The 18593-nt window shown below is 36.7% G+C and overlaps 1 protein-coding gene and 1 pseudogene across 2 annotated transcripts; one reads left to right on the forward strand and one right to left on the reverse strand.

Annotated features, from left to right (window-relative positions):
• Positions 1 to 9676: 9676 nt before the first annotated feature.
• On the forward strand, positions 9677 to 15726 carry LOC112920182 (olfactory receptor 8B8-like). Of its 2 annotated transcripts, none has more exons than XM_025998833.1 (2): positions 9677 to 10592; positions 15698 to 15726. In XM_025998833.1, the coding sequence occupies exons 1-2, from the start codon at positions 9677 to 9679 to the stop codon at positions 15724 to 15726; spliced, it is 945 nt and encodes a 314-aa protein (XP_025854618.1). The 2 variants fall into 2 exon arrangements, with proteins under 2 accessions (XP_025854618.1, XP_025854619.1); XM_025998834.1 differs by lacking the exon at positions 15698 to 15726 and adding an exon at positions 13018 to 13034.
• LOC140594810 (glyceraldehyde-3-phosphate dehydrogenase-like) lies at positions 10949 to 11920 on the reverse strand (annotated as a pseudogene).
• Positions 15727 to 18593: the final 2867 nt, after the last annotated feature.

Here is an 18593-nt window from a genome sequence, read left to right on the forward strand (position 1 = left end):
ACAAGAATAATGAAAAAACCCAGAGAAATTAAGAAAGCAATCTCATTTTCAATTCCATAAAAATAATAAAATACCTAGGAATAAACTTAACCAAGGAGACGAAACACCTGTATTCTGAGAACTATAAAACACTGATGAAAGAAATTTGAGATGACACAATCCAATGGAAAGTATTCTATGCTCATAGATTGGAATAAAAATATTGTTAAAGTATCCATACTACCCAAAGCAATCTACAGATTTAATGCAATCCCTATAAAAATACCAATAGCATTTTTCACAGAACTAGAACGAATAATCCTAAAATTTGTATGGATCCACAGAAGACCCTGAATAGCCAAAACAATCTTGAAAAAGAAAAACAAAGCTGGAGGTATCACAATTCCATATATTTTTTTAAGATTTTATTTATTTACTCATGAGAGAGACACAGGCAGAGGGAGAAACAGGCCAGTGCAGGGAGCCTGGTGTGGGACTTGATCCCGGGTGTCCAGGATCATGCCCTGGGCTGAAGGCGGCACTAAACCGCTGAGCCACCCAGGCTGCCCCCATATTTCAAGTGATATTACAACATTGTACTAATCAAAACAGTATGATATAGGCACAAAAATAGACATATAGACCAATGGAGCAGAATAGAAAGCCCAGAAACAAACTTTTGATTATATGATCAATTAATCTTTGACAAAGGAGTCAAGAGCATGCAATGGGAAAAAGATAGTCTTTAACAAATGGTGTTGGGAAAACTAGACAGCTACATGCAAAAGAACGAAACTGGAGCACTTTCTTATACCAAACACAAAAATAAACTCAAAATGGGTTAAAGACTTAAATGTGAGACCTGAAACCATAAAAATCCTATATTTAGAAGAGAACACAGGTAGTAATTTTTGACTTTCACCATAGGAACATTTTTCTAGATATGTCTCCTGAATCAAGAGAAGCAAAATAAAAAATAAACTGTTGGGACTATATAAAAATAAAAAGCTTCTGCACAGTGAAGGAAACAGTCAACAAAACTAAAAACAACTTATGGAGTGGGAGAAGATATTTGCAAATGACATATCCAATAAAGGGTTAATATCCAAAATATATAATGAACTTGTACAACTCAACGTTTAAAAAACAAATAATCCAATTAAAAAATAGGCAGAAAACATGAGTAGATATTTCCCCAAGGAAGGCATATAGATAGCCAACAGACACATGAAAGGATTCTTAACATCACTGTTCATCAGGGAAATATGCAAATCAAAACTACAATGAGATATCCCCTCACACTTGTCAGAGTGGATAAAATTGACATAAGAAACAGCAACTGTTGAAAAGGATGTGGAGAATAAGGAACCTTCATGCACTATTGGTTAGGAATGCAAACTGATGCAGCCACTGTAACGATAGTATGGATTTCCCTCAAAAAGTTAAAAATAGAATTATCCTATGATCCAGTAATTTCATTACTGGATATTTATCTAAAAAATACAAAAACAGAGACACCTGGGTGGCTCAGCGGTTGAGCATCTGCCTTCAGCTCAGGGCCTGATCCCAGGATCAGGGATTGAGTCCCACATCAGGCTCCTCCCAGGGAGCCTACTTCTCCCTCTGCCTATGTCTCTGCCTCTCAAGAATAAATAAAATCTTTTTAAAATACAAAAACAATAATTTGAAAGGATATATACAGCTCTACATATTGTAGCATTACCTACAATAGCTAAACTATGGAAGCAGCCCAAATATTTATCAAAGGATAAATGGATAAAGAGGATATATATATATATATATATATATATATATATATATATATATATAACATGGACATAACATTCCAATATATATATATATATCTCCAAATATACATATATATACATATGTATACATATGAATGTTATTCAGCCATAACAAAGCATGAACATTAAGCATGTTGCCATTTGCAACAGCATAGATGGGGCTAGAGGGTATAATGTTAAGCTAAATAAGTCAGAGAAAGACAAATATCTTATGATTTCATTCATATATAGAATTTAAGAAACAAAACAAATAAACAAAGGGTGACAAATGAGAGAGACCAAGAAACAGACTCTTAGCTACAGAGAACAAACTGATGGTTACCAGAGGGGAGGTGGCGGAGGTGGGGGTGGGGGTAGGGTAGGGAGTTTTGAGTGAAATAGGTGATGGATTAAATAGGATTAAAGAGTACACTCCATGATGAGCACTGAGTAACATAGAATTGTTGAATCACTATATTTACACTTGGAACTAATATAACACTGTGTGTTAACGATAATGGAATTAAAATTAAAAACAATTTAAAAAGAAGTTTGCTAGATGCAAAGAAACTATACTTATTTAAAGATTCCAATAAAGTAAGAAGATATAACAGTTGTAAACATGAAACCATGAAAATATATGAAGCAAAAACTGGCAAAATTGTCCTTTAAAATAGTATTTATAATAGTTGAAGAGTTCGGTACCACTTTCTCAGTAATTTATAGAACAACCAAGCATAAGATAAGGAAGGAAATAGAGGACTTAAATAACATAATAAACCAAATAGTTTTATCATACATATATAAAACATCTACCGCAAAACAGCAGAACACACATTTTCTCAAATGCATATGGGATATTTTCCAGAATAGACCGTATGTGAGGCTACAAGTTGAATCTCAGTAGATTTGAAAAGAGAAACATAGAAAGTATCTCCCCTGACCACAACAGAATAGAGTTGGAAATCAATCACAGACAGAAAACAGGAAAATGGACAAATTTGTGGAAATGAAACAACACTCTCTTAACGAAAACAATGGAAAAAAGAAGAAAACACAGGGGAAGTTGGTAAAATTTAAGTATGAGTGAAAACAAATCCAAAACATAGCAAAAGTCATGGGAAAAGGCAGCAAAAGCAGTGGTTAGGGGGAAATTTATAGCCATGTTGGCTTACATCAAAAAACAAGAAAGATCTCAAATCAATAACCTTACTCATTACAAATTAAAGAAGTAGGAAAATAAGAACAAAATAATCACAGATCTAGTAGGAGAAAGGAAATAAAGATAAGAGTTGAAATAAATAAAAGAGAGAATATAAATAGAGAAAATCAATAAGGCCAAAAGTTGACTCTTTGGAAAAAATCAACAAAATTGATAAAACTATAAATGGACTAAGATAAAAAAGACTCAAATTAATCATATCAGAACAAGATACTATTGTCAAGAACAACATTATTATGAATAATATTTCCCGGCTCAGAATAAACGTCTACCTTATTGTTGCTGGGAAAAGATTTTATGTCCCATTCTTAGGTTTCTTTCTATAGTACTTTCCTCCTGGGATCCCTGGGTGGCGCAGCGGTTTGGCGCCTGCCTTTGGCCGGGGGCGCGATCCTGGAGACCTGGGGTTGAATCCCACGTTGGGCTCCCGGTGCATGGAGCCTGCTTCTCCCTCTGCCTGTGTCTCTGCCTCTGTCTCTCTCTCTCTGTGTGACTATCGTAGATAAATAAAAATTTAAAAAAAAATACTTTCCTCCCTGTCCCAATAGATATCTACAATTTGTTGGAGGGACTGAGGTAAGGAGTTGAACTATACTTTTTCTTCATGTCCTTTACTTTTTGTATCTATAAGTTATGTTAAATGAAGAATGGAACTGTAATGGTTGCCTGCTTGTTGAGTGTCCAAGGTAAATAGTTTATAATTGAGCAGATTTTAAATTAAATAATGTATGATAAAAAGATGTTGCAGGGCAGATTTCTCAGAATCAACCAACTATATCCACTAACTGTATCACACAGCTGTATCTCACAATTTTAATATGAATCTGTATTAAAATCTTAGCCCACAAAAAAAAAATCCTAGTCCACAATCAGGGAAATTGAGATATTGATTGGACGTTTGATAGTATTCAGACATTATTATTATTTTTTAAAAATATTTTATTTATTCATAAGAGACACAAACAGAGAGACATAGGCAGAGGGAGAAGCAGACTCCCTGCAGGGGGCCTGATGCGGGACTCCATCCCAGGGCTCCAGGATCATGACCTGATCCAAAGGCAGATGCTCAACCACTGAACCACTCAGGTGCCTTGTATTAAGACATTATTATTTTAATTTAGACGCAAAGCAGTTTGTTATTATAATTTTAATAAATATTTATCCTTTGGAAATACATACTAAAATATGACTTCTGGGATTTTCTTCCAAATAACCCAGTTGTGTGTGTGTGTTGAGTAATGATGGTATAGGTAAACAGGATTAGCTATGAAATATTAAATTTTTGAAACTTGGTGAAGGGGTCTGGATAGTAAATTATAACATGCTCTCAACTCTTGTATATGTAGGACATTTTTCATATAATTTAAAACATCAAATGTCAAAATGTCAAAGAAAAAGTCAGAATTGAAGATGTGAATATTATAATCACTTCCATTGAAATCAAAAGGATTATAAGAGAGTACTATGAACTATGCCAATAAATTGGATAACATAGAGAATATGGATAAATATGTGGAAATTCAAAGCTTACCATGACTAAGTCCTGAAGAAATAGAAAATCTGAGTAGACTTATGACTAGTAAGGATATTGGATCAGTAATTAAAAAGTTCCCAGTAAAGAAAAGTCCTTGACTTCATGACTTCAGTGGTCAGCCAAACATTTAAGGAATAACCAACATCAATACTTCTCAAACTTTTCATAAATGTGAGAGTATGGCACACTTCCTAACTCAGTCTTTCAGGCTACCATTATCCCAATATTGAAGGCAGACAGAAACACTACAAGAATTGAAATCTATAGACAAATCTCCTTCATGAATATTAATGCAAATATCCTCAACAAATACTAGCAGATCAAATGCAGCAGCATTTTTAAAGGACTATACAAAATGAGATTATTCCAGGAATGCAAGGTGGTTCAACATATGAAACTGATCAAAGTGACACATCATATTAATAAAATGAAGGAAACACACACAAACACACAAAATCATGTCAATTGATTCAGAAAAAGCATTGGGCCAATTCAGCGTCCTTTCATAATAAAATTTTTCTTTTTTAAAGATTTTATTTATTCATGAGAGACACAGAGAAAGAGAGAAAGAGAGAAAGAGAGAGAGAGGCAGAGACATAGGCAGAAGGAGAAGCAGGCTCCATGCAGGGAGCCCAATGTGGGACTCGGTTCTGGGTCGTCAGGATCACACCCTGAGCAGAAGGCAGATGCTTCATCGCTGAGCCACCCAGGCATCACATAATAAAAATTTTCCTCAGACTAAGACTAGAACGCAACTACCTCAACAGAATAAAAGTTGTATTTGAAAAATCTAGGGAACATTATACTCATGGTGAAATCTGGGAGCTTTTTCTCCTAGTTCAGGGTCACTCACTCTCACAGCCTCTATTCTTTTTTTTTTTATAAATTTATTTTTTATTGGTGTTCAATTTGCCAACATATAGGATAACACCCAGTGCTCATCCCGTCAAGTGCCCACCTCAGTGCCCGTCACCCAGTCACCGCCCGCCCCCCTGCCCACCTCCCCTTCCACCACCCCTAGTTTGTTTCCCAGAGTTAGGAGTCTTTTATGTTCTGTCTCCCTTTCTGATATTTCCCACACAGCACTAGAATTTCTAGCCAGGACATTAGACAAGAAATAGAAATATATAGTATCCAAGTTGGAAAAGAAGGAAAATAATCTAGCTTCTCAACACAGCACTAGAATTTCTAGCCAGGACATTAGACAAGAAATAGAAATATATAGTAGCCAAGTTGGAAAAGAAGAAGGAAAATAATCTAGCTTCTCAAAAGTTGGGATCTTATATGTAGAATATTCTAAAGAGTCAACAAAAAATTAAAACCACAAAGGAGGTTAAGAAAGTTTGGTTAGGATACAAAGTCAACACACAAAGATCAGTTGCCTTTATAAACACTAACAATTAACAATCCTTAAATAAAATTAAGAAAAAACAATTCCATTTATAGCAGCATCAAATAGAACCAAATACTTACCCAAGGAGATAGAAGACTTGTAAAATGAAAGCAAAGAAAACATTGCTGAAAAGAAAATACAAAAGGCATAAATAAATGGAAACATACTCTATGTTCATGGATTGGAAGACTTACTATTATTAAGATGTTAACACTACCCAAAATGATCTACAGATTCAACACAATCCAAGTCAAAACTCCAATGACTTTTTTTGCAGAAATAGAGATACCCATCCTAAAATTCATGTGGAAACTCAAGGATCACTGAACAGCGAAAACAATCTTGAAAAAGAGAAAAGCAGGAAGACTCATACTTCTGGTTACAAAACTTACTACAAAGCTACAGTAACCAAGACAGTGTGGTGTTGGAATAAAGATGTACAGGGAGGCCAACAGAATACATGAGAAAATGCAGATATAAATTCTTGCATAATAGGAAGATTTTCTTGGATATGATGCCAAAAACAGACAAAAGAAACAAAAATAAGTAAGTGGGATTACCTTAGATAAAAAAAACTTTAGAGCAAATGAAACAATCAGCCACATGAAAAGGCAATCTATATAGTATGGGAGGAAATGTTGGTAAGCCACATGTTGGATAAAAGTTCATATCCAAAATATGTAAGGAACACCTGAAACTCAATAGTAACAACACAAAACAAATAACTATTAAAATGAGCAGAGGACCTGAAAACACATTTCTCTAAAGAATACATATAAGTATTCCTTATATACTTATAAAGACCAAAAAGTATTTGGAAAGATGCACAGTATCATTATCACCAAGGAAATGCAAATGCCAACCCCAGTGTGATATCACCATATGTCTGTTTGAATAGCTCTTATCAAAAAGACAATAGACTTTGGTGAGTTGTGGAGAAAAGGGGATCTTTGTATAGTATTGGTCAAGGTGTGCAAAGTTTTCTTCATGCAAGATACCTAAGTTCTGGAGAGCCAATGTACAACATTGTCACTATAGTTAACAATACTTTATGGCCAATTTTTAAAATTGCTAAGAGAGTAGAACTTAAATGTTATCACTACAAAGAAAAAGAAAGGTAACTACATAAGGTGATAGATATTTTGATTAATTTGATTGTGGCAATTATTTGACAATCTTTACACTTATAAAAATCAAGTCATGTACCTTAAGTACATAAAATTAGTATTTTTCAATTACACCCCGTAAAGATGGGGAAAAAAGAAAAAAAAAGAACTTTGACTCAATTTTTTCTTTAGTTTTACTGTGGCTGATCATATCTTTTAAAAAATTATTTATTTATTCATGAGTGACACACGGAGAGAGGCAGAGACATTGGCAGAAGGAGAAGCTGGCCCCTCACAGGTAGCCTGATGCGGGACTCAATTCCCTGACCAGGACCATGCCCTGAACCACTCAGGTGTCCCTGATCATACTTTTAAAACATAGATTTATGGCAAAATTCAAATGCCCAAGATAATGGAGAATGATTGCAAGTTCTTTAACTAGAGAATGACTTGCTGTGCTTTCAGAGCTCATTCTAGCATCGGTGTGGATGGTTAAATAAGAGAGAGTATGTGGAAATGCTAGAAAATAGGAGCCACTACAGTTCAGTAGTAAAGTTAAGTTTAAACCTAAAAACTGCCTGAATTTGTATGGAAATTCAGGCTGAGGAAAGGGGTGGAGGTCATTGTGGTTGCAGACTCTATTGCTTAGCATGTGGGATATGTGGAAAATATTCTGAGGGTTTGCAACCAGAGTACAATTTCATACTCAGAAATATTTCTTTTAGTTCCTACTATGTATACATTGTACTGTAGTTAGCAAATAAAAGAAAAATGATGTATTTTCTTCTATAATTTATAATTTATTGGAGAATACAGGAGTTAAATGGGAAAATATCTGATGAATGTGATATTGGAGGATGTCTTGGAATTTATGAGAAGATATATAACAGCTGACATTAATTGACTACCATGGGACTGGTAGTATTCTAGTCATTGTATTTAGATTTTTTTCTTTTACTTACAATAATAACTTAATGAAGAGCTGTTTTTTTTTTTTACTATTCCATTTTACAAACATAAATCAGAGGAAGACAGAGATTAAGTAATTTATCCAAGGTATTATTAGTAATAGTGGAGTTAAGGTTCTTATACACACACACATTATTCTTTGTGTGTGTGATGAGAAGAAATAGATGGCCTCAGTTGCTGAAATGTTGCAAAAACCCGGTACAGGTACAAATTTTCAGTAGATATTTAGAAGTAAAAACTTCAGAAAGAATATACAACATTGCAAATTATTTTAGAGATATCACAGGGAAGAGAATTGACAGGAGATATATCTTTAAAAATTATGATAAAGACATAAAGAATCCTGGAGAAAGAACTCTTGGAGAACATTTTCCAATGAGGGTATGGGGAGAAAGAGAGAAATAAACAGTATAATAGATTTCCCTTCAGAGATGAAGAAGACAAAGAGATTGGAGTTCATTTTTGGCTCTATCTTGGGAGATGGACAATCCCTAGAGTGATGAGAAACCTTGAGTAAATTTGAAGTCCCTAAGGAACTAAAGACAGATGCATGGTCTAAGGTGTAAATACAATCCTCTTATTTCCCTTTTAGATATAGAATCTAATCCCAAGGGGGAGAGACTGAGCAAGCTTCTACTGTGTTCAAAAGCAGGTGCATTGTATCATTAAACTCAACTCAATCTTCTGTATCTTATCAAATGGCAAATGAGATAAGAATAAAGATTATTTTCCCCTGTTGCTTGAGAGAATCCAATGTCATAAACAGAAATTATGATCTGTAGTTTGGAAAGGTTTTTAGGGCATATCTGAAATCAAGTGTTATGCAACATCCTTTTGGAATCAAAGAGACTAAAGCCTCAGAACCTGAAATTACAGTTCCAGAACTGCAGGGGTAAAGAACAATGATAAGAAAGCACTGAGATATTCTGGGCAAAGAAAGGTAAGTTCTTGAATTCCATTTATATTAATGTCTCTCTTGTTGTGAGATGGAAATCCAGAGATCAAAGATATGCACTTCCTTTTTTTATCTTGTGCAGTTTTGAGATTCAGGTGAGCAAGAATCTGTTCTAGGGGAGATTAGGGGATGTTCAGAGACTTAAGGGGCTCAGGGGTATAGTATTTCTGTCAGGAAGTTCCCTTTCCGTGGATGGAGCGCTTACTCTTCTTGATTTATGACTTTTATTCGTGGCATGGGGCCTGTCCTAGACCCTGGTCCTTTAGGTTTAGATTAGAAACAATGTTTTAGGTTCTTCCCACACCATGTCTAATGTGCATTAGAGCTCAGGTCTTTGCACCCAATTTTACTTGATGGGAGGTTTAAATGAATGAGGAAATGGTGAGTCCAGAGGACAATTGTGTCTTTGTTCATCCTGCTTCTCCCTTCTCCCTTGTTTTTTCCAGCAGTCATGTATGTATATGGTAGCACTGTATTTCCTCTCTAGGGTTAATTGCGGTACTCTCTGCTATCATTAGCTTATAAACCTCTAATAAAAGGGAAGTTAGTGTGTTTCTCAGTATCATGATAGGGGTAAATGATGATATTCTGGATCCAGGTTTGGTTAGTCTCAGACCTCAGGTATTCTCAGTGTATATCCCCTCTTGTAGGATGAAATATTGTGGGAAGAGCTGGCTTTTTCTCTAATGCAATCCTTTTTTTCTTGTGCTCACAGATCCCCTTGGAGAAGAATGGCTCCTACAAACTCCTCTTTTGTGACTGAATTCATTCTGGTGGGGCTCACAGACTTACCAGATCTCCAGCTCCCCCTGTTCTGCCTGTTTCTACTCATGTATGTGGTCACCGTGTTGGGAAATTTGGGTTTGATCTTTCTGATTGGGCTGAATTCACACCTCCACACCCCCATGTACTTCTTCCTCTTCAATTTGTCCTTCATAGACTTCTGTTATTCCTCTGTGTTTACTCCCAAAATGCTGATTAACTTCATATCCAAAAAGAATATTATCTCCTACAAGGGGTGCATGACCCAGCTTTACTTTTTCTGTTTTTTTGCTATTTCTGAATGCTATGTGCTGACATCCATGGCCTATGATCGCTATGTGGCCATCTATAACCCACTTTTGTATAATGTTGTCATGTCTCCTAATGTGTGTTTCAGTCTTATGCTTGGTTCATATTTGATGGCATTCTCAGGTGCCATGGCCCACACAGGACGCATGTTGAGACTGACCTTCTGTGATGTAAACACCATCAACCACTATTTGTGTGACATCCTCCCTCTGCTCCAGCTCTCCTGCACCAGCACGTATGTCAATGAACTGGTGGTTTACATTGTAGTGGGTATCAATGTGATTGTGCCCACTGTCACTATCTTTGTCTCTTATGGCTTCATCCTCTCCAGCATCCTGCGCATTAGCTCCACTGAAGGCAGATCCAAAGCTTTCAGCACCTGCAGTTCCCACATAATTGCAGTTTCTCTCTTCTTTGGATCAGGTGCATTTATGTATCTTAAACCATCTTCTGCTGGGTCTATGGATGAAGGGAAAATCTCCTCTGTCTTTTACACCACTACGGTTCCCTTGATGAATCCTTTCATTTACAGCTTGAGAAACAAAGACATTAAACTTGCTTTGAGAAGAAACCAGAGTAAGAGAATGTTTTGACCACAATCACTATCTGTGGGTGTAGTTATAGGACTGGTATATTCTGTTTCTTTCATCAGAATAATTTAGGTGAGAGAGTTCACATCCTATATCTTTGTTCCCATGGTGAAGGAAATTTGAGTCATCTGTCAATTTATTTTCTATTTTTTTTTTTTTGGCTGAGTAATGTATACTTTATTGACGGTACAAGATAGGGCTCCCCAAGCCTCTCCCTTGCAGGGAGTATAGGATGGAAACCATATAGAGGTCAAGAGATTCTCAGTGTGTTGTGGGTACGGGTTGGGGCAAGGACTCCCCAGCAGCTGAGAGCTTTTCTCTTCTTTCTTATTCTGGTTGGGGCTATTGGTCCAGTGGGCTTATACTCCTTGGTATCCATATGGCCCATAAAGTTGACCACCTGCTTGCTATAGTCACGTCACTGAGGTCAGTGCCAACCCCAGAATTGAAGGTAGAAGAGTGGGTTTCATTATTAAAGTTGAGAGAGACAACCTGGTCCTCAGTGGAGCTCCATATGCCCCTGAGGGGGCCCTCTGATGCCTGCTTCACTAGTTTCTTCATGTCATGGTACTAGGTAGCTTTCTCCAGGTGGCAAATCAGATCCACAACTGACACTTTAGGGGTGGAAACATAGAAGGCCATGCAGAGAGCTTCCTATTCGGCTCAGGGATGGTCTTACCTATAGCCGTGGCAGCACCAGTTAAAGGAGGAATAATGTTCTAGCGGCCCCTCAGCCATCATACCACAGCTTCCCATTAGGCCTGTGCACAGTCTTCTTGGTGGCGGTGCTGACATGGACTGTGGTTATGAGTCCCTCCATGATGCTGAAGTTATAATGGATGACCTTGGCCAGAGAGGCCAAGCAGTTGGTGGTACAGAAGGCATTGCTGACAATATTGAGGAGGTTTCATACTTCTTATTGTTCATACCCATCAGAAACATGGGAGCACCAGCAGAAGAGGCAGAGATAATGACCTCTTGTCCACACCTTCAAGTAAGACCCACAGTTCTCCATAGTAGTGAAGACCCCAGTGGAATCCACAACATATCATCACCAGCACCACCTCATTTGATGTTGGTGGGATCTCTTCCTGGAAGATGGAGATGGGCTTTGCATTGATGACACGTTTCCTGTTCTCAGCCATGACTGTGCCTGTGAGTTTGTTATAGGTGGAATCATACTGGAATATGTACATCATGTAGCTGAGGTCAATGAATGGGTCTTTGATGGCAACAGCATCCACTTTTCTGGAGTTAAAAGCAGCCCTGTTGATCAGCTGCCCAACTAAATCCACTTACTCTGACCTTCACCATCAAGTTTGGGGATGTGGCTGGCACTGTACCAGATGTGGCTGTGTGTCAGACATGGAGGAACACAGAGCCTAATTTGTTTCCAATTTTCAGTAGTAGATCTTCTTTCCTCAACATTTCCTCAATATCTTCTCCTTTTCACCACTTCAGTCATTTAGGAATAGGGTTAATGAGTATATAGACCTTTGTTTTTCACATTGTTATTATGGAATCCATTTTTTTTCTCCTTGAAAAGGATAAACAGTTCTGTAAATGATAATGTAAAGTTTTCATGGTAGAGTGATCTTGTACATATGGGGGTTTTGGAATCAGGAATCAGATAATCTGTACTCTTGACTACACTCTCCACTGGACTCTAATGTACCTCCTTGAAATGTCTGTGTTTCACAGGTAACGTAGTTTCCAGACATTTATAAAATATAATCCACTTTCCAGCTAAACATTATGTGTTAAGCCTCTTTGGGCAGAGATTTCATATTTGTCATAGGACATATAAGTGATTGTCAATATATATTGCATAGACCTAATTGTGGAAGCTGAGAAAAATTAATGAGTTAAGTTATACAGCTTATTAAGGAAATAGCTAGATCAAGTGTAGCCTCCTAATTTCAAGTCTATTGCTCTTTCAAATACTTTCTTGTGTACTTCATTTTATTATTTTTATTTCAATAATCATGAAATATAAGAAAACTTTTTTATTTTGAAGGTTAACCGTGCTTTGTTGGCTTACATAAGAATATCTCTCAGGGTAGTGGTTTTTTTTTTTATTTAAGAAAATAGTTTGATAGTTCTTTTTCTTGTAAAAGAGAAGTCCTATTAGACTAGGATGGTTGAGAGACGATTGGTGCAACAGGGAGCTTTTTCTGCAAATCATTTAAAAAAAGATTTTAGAATGTTTGTAGGTGCTTGTAATTCAGAGATGAGGGCATGGGAGAGAAAGGAACCCAGCAACAAACATTAGGCCAGGACCCAAAAACTACATGGACAATAAACAAGAAACTGCTCTGAAGAAAAGGACTATGTGATTTAAAAACCTCATTTCAATCTGAATTTGTATCCTGCTCTTTAGAGTACAGTAATATTCTCCACTGTCCATAGAGCTTTGATAAAATTTTGATAAAAAAAGACTGACTACTTTAAAGAGACTTCGTCCTAAATTCTACACCTGAAACCAATATTACGCTATACTTTAACTAACTAGAATTTAATAAAAACTTGAACCAAAAAACCCATAATCCTTAATCAAATTATAATTTAAATATTTCTAAGAAAACAATAATATTTGATATTTTATCAGTTTTCAAATTTTCGCTCAGATTTAGATATTGTGAAATTCAGCATCACTGGTTTGTTGGCTTGTTTTTCAGTTGTTCCATGTCACTAAAACCTTGACTACAGTTTATTTATTTTTTAAAATTAATTTGTTTATTCATGTTTTTTCTTGGAGTCCAATGTATTCACAAAGAAAATTTATTTTAAGTATAGTTAACATAAATATTGTATTAATTTCATGTATACAACATAATGATCTAATTTCATTATGTACTATGGGATGCTCACTGTGATATGTGTAGTTACTGTCACCATATAGTCACTGACTTACAGCTTTAAATGACGTCTCACACCACACCCCCTGACCTCCACATCAACTTACTTGATTTTCATTTACCTAGTTTTGTTTATACAAAATAGTTTATTTTCATTATATTTTATTGTTTTATCACCTGTTTTGATGAACTTGTGTTCTTTATTGAGAAAACAATGTCAATATGTAAATAATGTCTGTGCTATTCAGGAACCCTTATAGACGTTGCAAAGATGTGTGCACTAAGTTATATATTTTATCACTATTTGAGGTAGCTAAAAGTATGTGTTAAACCTAGTCACTAATCTTTCACTTGACAAGCCTCAAAATACAAGTGAAATCCTCATTTCAGACAAAGACTTTGAGACATGATAATTTTTTATTGCAGAAAGAACAAACTTTCTTTTGAGTTAAATTACATTTTTTCATGTTATTTGGGAAAAAGTTCATTAAAACTTAAAAAATTATAAAGACAGTTTACTAAAGTTAAGATATGCAATATTTTAGTCAAAGCAACTTGGCTGACAGGTTTGTGGTTAGTAATTTAAGCACTATCTGTGTTTGGTGACTTTTATTTTTCAAGAGGAGAACAAGTCAGGTGTGTCACATACACACCTTTGTGTGAGTTATCCCTTATGGTTTTTGCTTTTCTGTGTTATGTGTTATGTGAATGGCCATAAAACAAGTTAGGAGAGAAGATATGAGTCTATTGAAATTGTCACAGCTAGGAGTCAAATAGGCAAGTCATGGGATTTGTCTGCACCTGTGTCCTAGGACAGAGTTGTCTCTGAGTCAGTATGAAAGCTTGGACTTCCTTGGCAATAACTTCAAATAATCCTCCTTGTTTAGGACCAGAAGCAAAGTTGATTACTTTCTGAATTTGCTTAATGTAAACTTTCTGTTAGTGAGCTGCTATGGTGACTTGGAGCCAAATTTGGAAGGAGCATGATCAGGGAACAATGAGGTTAAGGTGTCATAAAAACCAAAAGTATGGGACACCTGGGTGGCCCAGTGGTTGAGCATCTGCCTTTGGCTCTGGTTGTGATCCCAGGGTGCTGGGATCGAATGCTGTAACAGGCTCCCCGCAAGGAGCCTGCTTCTCCCTCTGCTTCTCCCTCTGCCTATGTCTCTATCTCTCTGGGTCTCTCATGAGTAAATAAATAAAACTTTTTTAAAAATTTTTATTGGTGTTCAATTTACCAACATACAGAAAAACACCCAGTGCTCATCCCGTCAAGTGTCCAAAAGCAGAAGTACAGAGATTCTGAGTTCCATGTCTTTTTAATTGCTGAACCCCTAAATGTATTGAACCTCATTCTCCATTCCTCCTTACACTGCCTCCTTAACACACACACCCTCACACACATTCACTGACACACACATACACATTGTTCAAATCATATTTTAAGAGATCACTGCTAACATGATTGCATGGTATGCAACCCACTTTCAGGTAGAAGGTTCCTGGTTCCAGTTCCTGAGAGGAAGGGCTGAACAGGAAGTACTTGTAAATCTAGGAAAAGGAAATGATTATTGCTTTTATCATTTGCTTGTTCATGGAAACACACATACATATGCACACACATTGTACTAACACACATGCACAGTCACTTGCATGCACACACACACACACACACACACAGCATTTTGTATCTCTAAGTCCCAGCAATGTGTGGCATTGGGGAATATGTCACAAACATAAATAAGGCATAGTAAGGGAAGGATATAAATGTAGATTTTCTTAATGCAGCAGAGTAGATAGATTATAAAATAAATCTATGTGGTCAAAATTACTTCTTAAAATTGGTTTTGTTGAATTGATATCCATGAAGGGGGACAGACATGGTATTTTAATCTGAGTTTGACATACTAGTTTTTTCTCTTGTGCATTGGGACATTTCCTTGTATTATCAGCTGACCACCAGGTGAAGTAGTTGGTTTTTCTGCAGGGCTTGGTTGAACGAAATATGTACCTTTGAAGATGAAAATCATACCCTGCGTGACGTTTTACCTTCTGAAGAAGACTCTTAGCTTCCTCAGTGAGTAGGATGGCTGGTGGCATCAAAGGGGCTGCTGAAAGTCTCTGTCTGACATGAAGTTAAATTAACCCACTTCAAATATTAATATAGAGACAGACAGGGTGTTACCATTGCTCTTAATGTGTTTCAGTTTTTCTGCTGTGTCACATCCCTCAGTTTATGAATTCCAAAGAGAATTCAGGTGAGACAAAGAAGAGAGGGAATCTTAATTTTCATTTCATAGATGATGAAACAGATGTTCAAATGCCTTTATGGTTTGTCTCATATTACAACTTGTAAGTGGTAGAACTGAGATTAGGACTTGGTGTTTTGATTCTAAATATATCAGGGTATCATTATTATTAACATACTATACTTTAAAATATGAAAATGTGAACGTGAAAATGGTTGCAGTAAATAAAAAGTCTCAGGACACAAATAAAAGCAAAATGCTAAACTAAGCAAAATGTCAAGAAAGTATCTTTCCCATTTTATATTTGTAAGCTTTATTGCCTAAGTTAGGGTGTGTGAATATATTCTTATTTTATACTGGCCCATGCAATATATGGAATCACATAAGGGTAGACTTCATTAATCACTTCTATGTTCTCTTCCTCCTTCTTCTGGGTGGAGGTGGAACACCATGAGGATCCACCAAAGTTATGAAGCTGTGAACTAAAGCTGGAGCATGATTGCAACAGTATCAAGGTGGAAGATGGGAGAACCTGGAGGCAGATAGATGGCTCTGGGCCATGGAATAGTCTATTTATACGTCTGCATGGTCATTATAAGCTGGTCATTTTATAATATTGATTGAAGTGTATATTTTGTAGGCATTGATATGTGTATTCATGCTGACCTACACAATAAAGACTGAAAAACTTGGGTTATACCTGTAGTTAAATTAAATATTACAGTAATCAAAAGCCAAGACTCAGAATATAGGATCAGGTAAAGCTACCAGCCTTCCAAGTACAGAACGGCTCACACAGAAGAAACCCACAGAAGTAATATGTGGAGTAATCAAAACTGGTCTGGGGCAGAGATAATGCTTTTACTACTCAGTGAAGAATTTCCACCAGTGTCTGTGGGAGGAGCAAAGTCCGTAGAGAGCCCCATTGTATAGGCCTATAGTAGACTATATGTCATTATGTATAGATGATTTAAAGAGGAGATTGTTCTCATAACATATTATATAATTTCATTTTGTTAACTCCTCTACATTCTTTTCTTTTTTTCTCCATGTTTTTATTTAAATTCCAGCTAGTTGGGCAGCCCTGGTGGCTCAGTGGTTTAGTGCCTCCTTCAGCCCAGGGCCTGATCCTGGATCCTGGAGTCCCACGTCAGGCTCCCTGCATGGCGCCTGCTTCTCCCTCTGCCTGTGTCTCTGCCTCTCTCTCTCTTTCTCTGTGTCTCTCATGAATAAATAAATAAAATCTTAAAAAAATAAATTCCAGCTAGTTAACATATAATGTGAAATTAGATTTAGGTATAGAATGTAGTGATTTATCACTTACATAAAACACCCATTGCTCATTACATTTGCCCTCCTTAATCCCCATCACCTATTTAACTCATCTTCCCTCCACTTCGGTAACCATCAGTTTGTTCTCTGTAGTTAAGAATTTATTTTTGGAATTCTTTTTTCTCCTCTAATATTCATGTGTGTGTATCACATTTCTTTATCATTTCACCACTCAGTAGGTATTTGGGCTCTTTCCATAAATTGGGTATTGTTGATAATGCTGAATCAACATTGGGGGCATGTATCCCTTCAAATCAGTATTTTTGTATTCTTTGGGTAAATACCTAGTAGTGAAGTTGCTGGATTGTGGGTTTTGTTCCATTTTAACATTTTATGGAACATCCATACTGTTTTCCAGAGTGGCTGCACAAGTTTGCATTCCCAATAAGTGTAAAAGAATTTCTTTCTCTGCATCCTCCCTAAAATCTGTTGTTTTCCGTGTTGTTAATTTTATCCATTCTGAAAAGTGTGAGGTGAAATCTCAGTTGTAGTTTTTATTTGCATTTCCCTGATGATGAGTGATGTTTAGCATCTTTTCATGTATCTGTTGGCCAGCAGTATGTCTACTTTGTTTTTTTTTAATTTTTATTTATTTATGATAGTCACACAGAGAGAGAGAGAGGCAGAGACATAGGCAGAGGGAGAAGCAGGCTCCATGCACCGGGAGCCCGACGTGGGATTCGATCCCGGGTCTCCAGGATCGCGCCCTGGGCCAAAGGCAGGCCTTAAACCACTGCGCCACCCAGGGATCCCAGTATGTCTACTTTGAAAAAAATGTCTATTCATGCCTTCTGCCTGTTTTTTACCTGGATTGTTTCTTAGATGTTGAATTTTAGGAGTTATTTATATATCTTAGATACTAACCTTTATTGCATATGTCATGTATAAATATCTCCTCCAATTCTGTAGGTTTCTTTTAAGTTGTGTTGATTCTTTCCTTCACTGTGCAGAAGTTTTTTATCTTGATGAAGTCCCAATAGTTTATTTTTGCTTTCGTTTGCCTCCATCCAGAGTCATATCTAGTAAGAGGTTGCTACAGCCAATGTCAAAGAGGTAACTGCCTGTGTCCTCCTCTAGGATTTAAATGGTTTCTGTTCCACATTTAGGTCTTTCATCTATTTTGAATTTATGTTTGTGTCTGGTGTAAGAAAGTGGTCTAGTTTCATAATTTTGCATGTTGCTGTCCTGTTTTCCCAACACCATTTGTGGAAGGGACTTTTTTTCTGTTGAATATCCCTTCCTGGGATCCCTGGGTGGCGCAGCGGTTTGGCGCCTGCCTTTGGCCCAGGGCGCGATCCTGGAGACCCGGGATGGAATCCCACGTCGGGCTCCTGGTGCATGGAGCCTGCTTCTCCCTCTGCCTATGTCTCTGCCTCTCTCTGTCTCTCTCTCTCTCTGTGACTATCATAAATTAAAAAAATAATAATAAAAAAAATTGAATATCCCTTCCTGCTTTGTTCAAGATTAGTTGACCATACAGTTGTGGGTCCATTTCTGGGTGTTCTATTCAGTTCTATTCATCTATGTGTCTGTTTTTGTGTCAGTACC

The sequence above is a fragment of the Vulpes vulpes genome, chromosome 12, assembly GCF_048418805.1.
Source record: "Vulpes vulpes isolate BD-2025 chromosome 12, VulVul3, whole genome shotgun sequence".
NCBI classification, from domain to species: domain Eukaryota; kingdom Metazoa; phylum Chordata; class Mammalia; order Carnivora; family Canidae; genus Vulpes; species Vulpes vulpes.